This window comes from Phyllobates terribilis, unplaced genomic scaffold, assembly GCF_046119375.1.
Source record: "Phyllobates terribilis strain yellow unplaced genomic scaffold, ASM4611937v1 Scaffold_143__1_contigs__length_4665640, whole genome shotgun sequence".
Taxonomy (NCBI): domain Eukaryota; kingdom Metazoa; phylum Chordata; class Amphibia; order Anura; family Dendrobatidae; genus Phyllobates; species Phyllobates terribilis.
Genome location: NW_027362903.1, coordinates 3927524 through 3939919, shown reverse-complemented (window position 1 = coordinate 3939919; position 12396 = coordinate 3927524). Strand labels below are relative to the sequence as shown.

The 12396-nt window shown below is 51.7% G+C and overlaps 1 protein-coding gene across 8 annotated transcripts in view; it reads right to left on the bottom strand.

The window, feature by feature from the left end:
- Positions 1–1263: 1263 nt before the first annotated feature.
- Positions 1264–12396, bottom strand: part of LOC141206900 (inter-alpha-trypsin inhibitor heavy chain H3-like) — a 395905-nt gene continuing 384772 nt past the window's right edge. For 7 of the 8 annotated variants that reach the window (XM_073664275.1, XM_073664276.1, XM_073664270.1 and 4 more), the window contains 2 exons: positions 9632–9710; positions 1264–1470 (listed from right to left, as the gene is read on the bottom strand). In XM_073664275.1, coding sequence (XP_073520376.1) covers positions 1332–1470; positions 9632–9710 — 218 coding nt within the window. In that variant the 3' untranslated portion in view covers positions 1264–1331. Of the gene's footprint in view, positions 1471–9631; positions 9711–12396 lie in introns of those variants that run through there. The other variant, XM_073664277.1, reaches the window with a different exon arrangement.

The following is a 12396-nucleotide window of genomic DNA, read 5'->3' as shown; positions in this document are numbered from 1 at the left end:
TTATATACTGTATGTACAGCTGGTGTAACCTGGGCATCTCCTGTATATAATTATATATGTACAGCTGGTATAACCTGGGCATATCCTGTATATAATTATATATGTACAGCTGGTATAACCTGGGCATGTCCTGTATATAATTATATATGTAAAGCTGGTATAACCTGGGCATCTCCTGTCTATAATTATATACTGTATGTACAGCTGGTATAACCTGGGCATATCCTGTATATAATTATATATGTACAGCTGGTATAACCTGGGCATCTCCTGTATATAATTATATATGTACAGCTGGTATAACCTGGGCATCTCCTGTATATAATGATATATGTACAGCTGGTATAACCTGGGCACCTCCTGTATATAATTATATATGTACAGCTCGTATAACCTGGGCACCTCCTGTATATAATTATATATGTACAGCTCGTATAACCTGGGCATCTCCTGTATATAATTATATATGTACAGCTGGTATAACCTGGGCATCTCCTGTATATAATTATATACTGTATGTACAGCTGGTGTAACCTGGGCATCTCCTGTATATAATTATATATGTACAGCTGGTATAACCTGGGCATCTCCTGTATATAATTATATACTGTATGTACAGCTGGTGTAACCTGGGCATCTCCTGTATATAATTATATATGTACAGCTGGTATAACCTGGGCATCTCCTGTATATAATTATATATGTACAGCTGGTATAACCTGGGCATCTCCTGTATATAATTATATATGTACAGCTGGTGTAACCTGGGCATCTCCTGTATATAATTATATATGTACAGCTGGTATAACCTGGGCATCTCCTGTATATAATTATATATGTACAGCTGGTATAACCTGGGCATCTCCTGTATATAATTATATATGTACAGCTGGTGTAACCTGGGCATCTCCTGTATATAATTATATATGTACAGCTGGTATAACCTGGGTATCTCCTGTATATAATTATATATGTACAGCTGGTGTAACCTGGGTATCTCCTGTATATAATTATATATGTACAGCTGGTGTAACCTGGGCATCTCCTGTATATAATTATATATGTACAGCTGGTATAACCTGGGTATCTCCTGTATATAATTATATATGTACAGCTGGTATAACCTGGGCATCTCCTGTATATAATTATATATGTACAGCTGGTATAACCCGGGCATCTCCTGTATATAATTATATATGTACAGCTGGTATAACCTGGGCATGTTCTGGAGCATTTACTGATATTACACAGGACACTACAATGTTACACTCCCAGTTCTTTATTTCTTGTGATTATTACACTGTTTCATGATACATTCGCCTTTGTCTGTATTACGCTGTTGCCGGAACGTTAAAGAGCTTTTGCACAATGTTGCTCGCTCCGGCTGTCAGGTCGTCGGCCGTCGCTGTGACGCTCACACAACAGCCGGGAGTTTTACCTCCAAATGAAGTTAAGTCACAAGGACAGAAGCTGAAACAGAGAAAGGAGAATCTGTGATGTTATCTGGACTGAGACTGCCTCCACATACTGCACAGGGGACTGCCTGCACATACTGAACAGGGGACTGCCTGCACATACTGCACAGGGGACTGCCTCCACATACTGCACAGGGGACTGCCTCCACATACTGCACAGGGGACTGCCTCCACATACTGCACAGGGGACTGCCTCCACATACTGCACAGGGGACTGCCTCCACATACTGCACAGGGGACTGCCTCCACATGCTGCACAGGGGACTGCCTCCACATGCTGCACAGGGGACTGCCTCCACATGCTGCACAGGGGACTGCCTCCACATACTGCACAGGGGACTGCCTCCACATACTGCACAGGGGACTGCCTCCACATACTGCACAGGGGACTGCCTCCACATACTGCACAGGGGACTGCCTCCACATGCTGCACAGGGGACTGCCTCCACATACTACACAGGGGACTGCCTCCACATACTGCACAGGGGACTGCCTCCACATACTGCACAGTGGACTGCCTCCACATACTGCACAGTGGACTGCCTCCACATACTGCACAGTGGACTGCCTCCACATACTGCACAGGGGACTGCCGCCACATACTGCACAGGGGACTGCCTCCACATACTGCACAGTGGACTGCCTCCACATGCTGCACAGGGGACTGCCTCCACATGCTGCACAGGGGACTGCCTCCACATACTGCACAGGGGACTGCCTCCACATACTGCACAGGGGACTGCCTCCACATGCTGCACAGGGGACTGCCTCCACATGCTGCACAGGGGACTGCCTCCACATGCTGCACAGGGGACTGCCTCCACATGCTGCACAGGGGACTGCCTCCACATGCTGCACAGGGGACTGCCTCCACATACTGCACAGTGGACTGCCTCCACATACTGCACAGGGGACTGCCTCCACATACTGCACAGGGGACTGCCTCCACATGCTGCACAGGGGACTGCCTCCACATGCTGCACAGGGGACTGCCTCCACATACTACACAGGGGACTGCCTCCACATACTGCACAGGGGACTGCCTCCACATACTGCACAGTGGACTGCCTCCACATACTGCACAGTGGACTGCCTCCACATACTGCACAGGGGACTGCCGCCACATACTGCACAGGGGACTGCCTCCATATACTGCACACAGGGGTGGATTAAGAGTAGCAAGGGCCCCGGGCAGTTTAGAAGGCGCGGGCCCCCCCCCACCTGATGTATCACATGTCACATGATCCCCTGTGATAGATCATGTGATAGTTCACGTGAAATTAATTTGACACAATATTAATTATAATATTTATTTTTAGGCTGTGTGCCCACTATGCGTTTTTTAAGAGTTTCCGCAGCGGCAATTCCGCTGCACAAACGCTTAAAAAACGCTTGGTAGAAGGTCTGCCATGTTCCCCAATGATAATCCGCATGCTGTGCACATGCTGAGGAAATTTCCGCTGCGGATTATCATTGCGGGAAAAATCCGCAGCATTACCAATTATTTTGCGGAAGCGCTGCGTTTTCGCTGCCATTGACTTGCATTAGAACGCATGGATTACGCATCACTGCATCTGTACATGCAGAATCCATGCGTTTCAATGTGCGGATGGTACCCGGGTGTGGACAGGAGACTCTCCCCCGGACCCGGGTACCATAGAACCTGTAAAAAAAAGAATAAAATAAAAGATAAATATCATACTTACCTTCTGATGGCCCCCGGTGTCTTTATCCGATGCGTCCTGGCTGCCGGCAGCTCGCGATGGTATGAAAAGGACCTGCCATGACGTCATTTAGTCATGTGACGGGTCACCCGACCGCTGACGTCGGCAGGCCATCAGAAGGTAAGAATATATTTTTTATTTTTTACCATTCTTTCGGTCACACTATATATGCCGGTTGCATGGATTTATATAGTGTGACCAAGTTGTCAAGCACTTTCCAAGTGATGCTAAAATCGCTTGTCAACCCGCATGCGGAAATGCAAGTGAAGAACGCGTCACATCCGCATGTCCCTGGCAGGAAAACGCATGTACAATCCGCATGCACAATCCGCATGTACAATCCGCATGCACAATCCGCATGCGTTTTTTCTGCCAGGGAGATGCAGAAACGCTCAAAAAAAATCCGGAGCATTTGTGCATCGTGGGCACATAGCCTTACATTAATTGTATGACTCAATATTGAGCACACGTAGCCATCTATACACAGCAGGAGGCCGCACGTAGCCATCTATACACAGCAGGAGGCCGCACGGTGCCATCTATACACAGCAGGAGGCCGCACGTAGCCATCTATACACAGCAGGAGGCCGCACGTAGCCATCTATACACAGCAGGAGGCCGCACGTAGCCATCTATACACAGCAGGAGGCCGCACGTAGCCATCTATACACAGCAGGAGGCCGCACGGTGCCATCTATACACAGCAGGAGGCCGCCCGTAGCCATCTATACACAGCAAGAGGCCGCACGTAGCCATCTATACACAGCAGGAGGCCGCACGGTGCCATCTATACACAGCGGGAGGCCGCACGTAGCCATCTATACAGAGCAAGAGACCGCACGTAGCCATCTATACACAGCAGGAGGCCGCACGTAGCCATCTATACACAGCAGGAGGCCGCACGTAGCCATCTATACACAGCAGGAGGCCGCACGTAGCCATCTATACACAGCAGGAGGCCGCACGGTGCCATCTATACACAGCAGGAGGCCGCCCGTAGCCATCTATACACAGCAAGAGGCCGCACGTAGCCATCTATACACAGCAGGAGGCCGCACGGTGCCATCTATACACAGCGGGAGGCCGCACGTAGCCATCTATACACAGCAAGAGACCGCACGTAGCCATCTATACACAGCAAGAGGCCGCACGTAGCCATCTATACACAGCAGGAGGCCGCACGTAGCCATCTATACACAGCAGGAGGCAGCACGTAGCCATCTATACACAGCAGGGGGCCGCACGGTGCCATCTATACACAGCGGGAGGCTGCACACAGTCACGCACACACACAAACATATACAGACATATACATACACGCATAAACACATTTGAAACACAAAAATACATATAAACAGACATCACACAATTATGTCTGCCTGCACACACGCACACTCACTCACTCTCACACACTCACCATCCCCCGGCTCGGCTCCAGTCCTCCTGGCTCCTGCTCCTCTCCGGTGCAGCACTGCAGGCCGGGCGCGCACTGCGTGACGTCACAGCTAGGAGACACGGCCGCACACAGGGCCGTGTCTCCTAGCTGTGACGCGGCCGGGTCAGCACAGGGAAGTTAACTGCTGCAGTGCTGGCCCGGCCGAAGAAGAAGTAGCGGCCGTGCGCCGCTGCTGGGGGAGCAGTCCGGGGGCCCCCCGCCACTGTCTGCCTGTATGCCGCGCCCCTGTTTATGCTGGGCCCTGCCTGATGTCATGTGGCAGGGCGGTCCCAGCATCATTCAAACTGCCCACCCCGGTGGATCTGCAGCTGGCCGGATGGGAGCGGCTGCGTGATGCAGCGTGTCTGTGAGTGGCTGCTTTGAACTCTGGGACCACCCTGCTTGACGTCATGTGGCAGGGCGGTCGCAAAGTTCAAAGCAGCCACTCACAGACACGCTAGCTGCATCACGCAGCCCTGTATATGCACTAGCGCCGGCGGGAAATTTAAATGATGTTGGGACCGCCCTGCCACATGACGTCAGGCAGGGCGGTACCAACAGCATTTAAACTGCACGCCCGTGCTAGTGAATATACAGGCGCGGCGGCCAGATGGGAGCGTCATGTGGCACTGGCAGGGCGGGGCGACACAGTATGATTCAAACCGCATACAGCTGCGGGCCCGCAGCGGTGATCATCTAAACCTTCGGCCAGCGTGGCGGTGACCGAAAAAAATGCGCATAATAATGGGAGTAATTCATGGGCCCCCTGGAGCCTCAGGGACCCAGGCGGTAGCCCATATTGCCCTCATTATAATCAGCCTATGACTGCACAGTGGACTGCCCCCATATACTGCACAGGGGACTGCCTCCACATACTGCACAGGGGACTGCCTCCACATACTGCACAGGGGACTGCCTCCACATACTGCACAGGGGACTGCCTCCACATACTGCACAGGGGACTGCCTCCACATACTACACAGGGGACTGCCTGCACATACTGAACAGGGGACTGCCTCCACCTACTGCACAGTGGACTGCCTCCACCTACTGCACAGGGGACTGCCTCCACCTACTGCACAGGGGAATTCCTCCACCTACTGCACAGGGGACTGCCTCCACATACTGCACAGGGGACTGCCTCCACGTACTACACAGGGGACTGCCTCCACGTACTGCACAGGGGACTGCCTCCACATACTGCACAGGGGACTGCCTCCACATACTGCACAGTGGACTGCCTCCACATGCTGCACAGGGGACTGCCTCCACATGCTGCACAGGGGACTGCCTCCACATGCTGCACAGGGGACTGCCTCCACATGCTGCACAGGGGACTGCCTCCACATACTGCACAGGGGACTGCCTCCACATACTGCACAGGGGACTGCCTCCACATGCTGCACAGGGGACTGCCTCCACATACTGCACAGGGGACTGCCTCCACATGCTGCACAGGGGACTGCCTCCACATGCTGCACAGGGGACTGCCTCCACATGCTGCACAGGGGACTGCCTCCACATGCTGCACAGGGGACTGCCTCCACATACTGCACAGTGGACTGCCTCCACATACTGCACAGGGGACTGCCTCCACATGCTGCACAGGGGACTGCCTCCACATGCTGCACAGGGGACTGCCTCCACATACTACACAGGTGACTGCCTCCACATACTGCACAGGGGACTGCCTCCACATACTGCACAGTGGACTGCCTCCACATACTGCACAGTGGACTGCCTCCACATACTGCACAGGGGACTGCCGCCACATACTGCACAGGGGACTGCCTCCATATACTGCACACAGGGGTGGATTAAGAGTAGCAAGGGCCCCGGGCAGTTTAGAAGGCGCGGGCCCCCCCCCCACCTGATGTATCACATGTCACATGATCCCCTGTGATAGATCATGTGATAGTTCACGTGAAATTAATTTGACACAATATTAATTATAATATTTATTTTTAGGCTGTGTGCCCACTATGCGTTTTTTAAGAGTTTCCGCAGCGGCAATTCCGCTGCACAAACGCTTAAAAACGCTTGGTAGAAGGTCTGCCATGTCCCCCAATGATAATCCGCATGCTGTGCACATGCTGAGGAAATTTCCGCTGCGGATTATCATTGCGGGAAAAATCCGCAGCATTACCAATTATTTTGCGGAAGCGCTGCGTTTTCGCTGCCATTGACTTGCATTAGAACGCATGAATTACGCATCACTGCAACTGTACATGCAGAATCCATGCGTTTCAATGTGCGGATGGTACCCGGGTGTGGACAGGAGACTCTCCTCCGGATCCGGGTACCATAGAACCTGTAAAAAAAGAATAAAATAAAAAATAAATATTATACTTACCTTCTGATGGCCCCCGGTGTCTTTATCCGATGCCTCCTGGCTGCCGGCAGCTCGCGATGGTCTGAAAAGGACCTGCCATGACGTCATTTAGTCATGTGACGGGTCACCCGACCGCTGACGTCGGCAGGCCATCAGAAGGTAAGAATATATTTTTTATTTTTTACCATTCTTTCGGTCACACTATATATGCCGGTTGCATGGATTTATATAGTGTGACCAAGTTGTCAAGCACTTTCCAAGTGATGCTAAAATCGCTTGTCAACCCGCATGCGGAAATGCAAGTGAAGAACGCGTCACATCCGCATGTCCCTGGCAGGAAAACGCATGTACAATCCGCATGCACAATCCGCATGCACAATCCGCATGCGTTTTTTCTGCCAGGGAGATGCAGAAACGCTCAAAAAAAATCCGGAGCATTTGTGCATCGTGGGCACATAGCCTTACATTAATTGTATGACTCAATATTGAGCACACGTAGCCATCTATACACAGCAGGAGGCCGCACGTAGCCATCTATACACAGCAGGAGGCCGCACGGTGCCATCTGTACACAGCAGGAGGCCGCACGTAGCCATCTATACACAGCAGGAGGCCGCACGTAGCCATCTATACACAGCAGGAGGCCGCACGTAGCCATCTATACACAGCAGGAGGCCGCACGTAGCCATCTATACACAGCAGGAGGCCGCACGGTGCCATCTATACACAGCAGGAGGCCGCCCGTAGCCATCTATACACAGCAAGAGGCCGCACGTAGCCATCTATACACAGCAGGAGGCCGCACGGTGCCATCTATACACAGCGGGAGGCCGCACGTAGCCATCTATACAGAGCAAGAGACCGCACGTAGCCATCTATACACAGCAGGAGGCCGCACGTAGCCATCTATACACAGCAGGAGGCCGCACGTAGCCATCTATACACAGCAGGAGGCCGCACGTAGCCATCTATACACAGCAGGAGGCCGCACGGTGCCATCTATACACAGCAGGAGGCCGCCCGTAGCCATCTATACACAGCAAGAGGCCGCACGTAGCCATCTATACACAGCAGGAGGCCGCACGGTGCCATCTATACACAGCGGGAGGCCGCACGTAGCCATCTATACACAGCAAGAGACCGCACGTAGCCATCTATACACAGCAAGAGGCCGCACGTAGCCATCTATACACAGCAGGAGGCCGCACGTAGCCATCTATACACAGCAGGAGGCAGCACGTAGCCATCTATACACAGCAGGGGGCCGCACGGTGCCATCTATACACAGCGGGAGGCTGCACACAGTCACGCACACACACAAACATATACAGACATATACATACACGCATAAACACATTTGAAACACAAAAATACATATAAACAGACATCACACAATTATGTCTGCCTGCACACACGCACACTCACTCACTCTCACACACTCACCATCCCCCGGCTCGGCTCCAGTCCTCCTGGCTCCTGCTCCTCTCCGGTGCAGCACTGCAGGCCGGGCGCGCACTGCGTGACGTCACAGCTAGGAGACACGGCCGCACACAGGGCCGTGTCTCCTAGCTGTGACACGGCCGGGTCAGCACAGGGAAGTTAACTGCTGCAGTGCTGGCCCGGCCGAAGAAGAAGTAGCGGCCGTGCGCCGCTGCTGGGGGAGCAGTCCGGGGGCCCCCCGCCACTGTCTGCCTGTATGCCGCGCCCCTGTTTATGCTGGGCCCTGCCTGATGTCATGTGGCAGGGCGGTCCCAGCATCATTCAAACTGCCCACCCCGGTGGTTCTGCAGCTGGCCGGATGGGAGCGGCTGCGTGATGCAGCGTGTCTGTGAGTGGCTGCTTTGAACTCTGGGACCACCCTGCTTGACGTCATGTGGCAGGGCGGTCGCAAAGTTCAAAGCAGCCACTCACAGACACGCTAGCTGCATCACGCAGCCCTGTATATGCACTAGCGCCGGCGGGAAATTTAAATGATGTTGGGACCGCCCTGCCACATGACGTCAGGCAGGGCGGTACCAACAGCATTTAAACTGCACGCCCGTGCTAGTGAATATACAGGCGCGGCGGCCAGATGGGAGCGTCATGTGGCACTGGCAGGGCGGGGCGACACAGTATGATTCAAACCGCATACAGCTGCGGGCCCGCAGCGGTGATCATCTAAACCTTCGGCCAGCGTGGCGGTGACCGAAAAAAATGCGCATAATAATGGGAGTAATTCATGGGCCCCCTGGAGCCTCAGGGACCCAGGCGGTAGCCCATATTGCCCTCATTATAATCAGCCTATGACTGCACAGTGGACTGCCCCCATATACTGCACAGGGGACTGCCTCCACATACTGCACAGGGGACAGCCTCCACATACTGCACAGGGGACTGCCTCCACATACTGCACAGGGGACTGCCTCCACATACTACACAGGGGACTGCCTGCACATACTGAACAGGGGACTGCCTGCACATACTGCACAGGGGACTGCCTCCACATACTGCACAGGGGACTGCCTCCACATACTGCACAGGGGACTGCCTGCACATACTGCACTGTGGAATAACTTTTTGTTTCTGTGTGAAGTTTGTGGGGATAATTCAGCAGCAAACAACATTTTCTCCAGCCTACTTAGAGCTGGTAACAGTCATTCTCCAGTTAGACGCTGTTGCTTCTTACCGGTTGGATGGGAGGGTTTTCCCGTGGATGCTGATATTATGTGATGACAGAACAATGTCACTATCACTCATCACATCACCTGAAACATCAGAAGATCATTCTGTAAGTTTCCTTCTTAGTTATCTGCCCCTATATACAGCTGCATCTCACTAAATTAGAATATCATCAGAAAGTGAATTTATTTCAGATCTTCAATACAAAAAGTGAAACTCCTATATTATATAGAGTCATTACACACAGAGGGATCTATTATATAGAGTCATTACACACAGAGGGATCTATTATATAGAGTCATTACACACAGAGGGATCTATTATATAGAGCCATTACACACAGAGGGATCTATTATATAGAGTCATTACACACCGAGGGATCTATTATATAGAGTCATTACACACAGAGGGATCTATTATATAGAGTCATTACACACAGAGGGATCTATTATATAGAGTCATTACACACAGAGGGATCTATTATAGAGAGTCATTACACACAGAGGGATCTATTATATAGAGCCATTACACACAGAGGGATCTATTATATAGTGTCATGAAAACAACACCCACTCTTGGGTCAGACCTTGCAGCTCTCTGGCGCCCCCTTATCCTGCTGGTCAAACACGGTATTGACAGAGGATAAGCACGGGTGCAACTGCTCTAATTTATGTCGACTATTGTGGCACGTGATGTGACAGGACGTATATATACCACCAGTTCCTTCCAGGAACGTATATATACCTCCGACCAGCCACCCTCAAACCACAATATCACATAAATACTGGTATACTGCCACCACCGATCGCTTAACAGGTGGATCGGGTACCTGGTAGGTAACGTGAATTAGCGGGTGAGGAACGTGTTTGCTCGACATAGGACAAGAAGAAAGAAACTGGTAAATAATTAATGATTTACTCCCAAAAGGTGGGCAGTGTTTACAAAATATATACAAGATATTATAAAGGAGACAATTTACATGTGTGCATCAACAGTTATTAAAATAAAAGGGATAAGTAATAGCAAAACCTGCTTCACAAGGTGATGGTCTCAGATTCTGTGGGGGGGACGGCTCCCCGGAAATTAGAGGTGATTCTTCTTACGCCGCGTGATGTGCGTGCGTTCGACGTCCCTGAGAAGAATGACCTGAAAATGGCCGATTTGCTTTTTAGTAAGCAGCCAAAACTCTGGGGAACACCCCTTATTTACCTTACAAGGGGGGCTCGGCTTTGCGAGCCCACCCAGCTGCAGAAGACCTAAAAGATCCTTCAGATTCCATATCTTGGTGTGGGGGGGTCCCACATCCAAGAGGGAGACATCATCTTGACCGTCACCAATATTCATGAAGATAGATATTAAATATGAAACCTCTATGACGCTCAGAAGCTCAGAATCCATTATCTCAGTTCCCGGTCATTCCTCAGTTATGCAAGTTATACTATTGTAATGGGAAAAAGGTGAGCATTCAAAAAACGTGGTTCCGATGTTTCTGTCAGACCTGTGCGTGATTAAAATTGGCATAAAACGTTTGTACAATTAAACAATGGGATTTTTTGGAGGGATTTTCCGGTTTGTACTAGCGCTTGCCCTGGACTGAGGTTTTATGGCGGGTCATAAAAATTCCTGGTTTGGGGAAAAGCAAAAGTGAGTTCTATGTCTTCACTTACAAACAGATAGGGGGTGGGTTTTTTTTTCCTTTTTTAAAACATCTCTCATTTTTAAAAACTCGGGCAAAAATACCTTTTGCCTGACACCTCCCCCTTTTTGACTGCGCTATGGAGGTAGGACCTTCTGGCACTCCTCCAAGCGTATGTCTGGAGGCTCCCCTCGCCGGGACAACCCATCGGCATTGCCATGCTCGCTGCCCTTGCGGTGTTGAACAGTAAAGTCGTACTGCTGGAGGGTGAGGCTCCAGCGTAACAACCTTCCGTTGGCACCTGACATGGTGTGCAGCCAACTCAGGGGGTTGTGGTCAGTCACGACAGTGAAGGGGCGCCCGTACAAGTAAGGCTGTAAGCGGTTGAGGGCCCATACAATGGCCAGGCACTCCTTCTCTATGGTGGAATAGGCCACTTCCCTCGGCAGCAGTTTCCGGCTTAGGTACAACACGGGGTGTTCTTGGTTCCCCGAGTCAACCTGGCTGAGTACAGCACCGAGGCCAAATTCACTGGCGTCGGTCTGTACTAAGAGTGGCCGTGTGCCGTCGACCGCCTTTAGTACAGGAGAGCTGCTCAGGGCAGTCTTCAAAGCCCTAAAGGCCACCTCGCATTCATCCGTCCATTTGACGGAATGGGGTAGGCTCTTCCTGGTGAGGTCTGTCAAGGGCTTCGCAAGGCTACTATAGTCCTGCACAAAGCGTCTATAGTACCCTGCGGTGCCCAAGAAGGACTGCACCTGCTTCTTGGTCCTGGGGGTGGGCCAGGACACGATAGCGTCCACCTTCCCAGGCTCTGGCTTCAGAGTACCCCCACCTACCCGGTGCCCCAGGTAGTGGACCTCGTTCATGCCCATCTGGCACTTTCCCGGCTTGATGGTCAAGCCCGCCTGGTGAATGCGCCCGAGCACCTGCTGCAGATGCTCGAGGTGATCCTCCCAGGTGGGACTGAAGATGGCAATGTCATCCAGGTACGCTACTGCGTACCTCTCCAGTCCCTGGAGCAGGTGGTTGACCATTCGCTGGAACGTGGCAGGGGCATTTTTCATGCCGAAGGGCATGACCGTGGATTCATACAATCCGAAGGGGGTGATAAAGGCGGACTTCTCCTGAGCCCC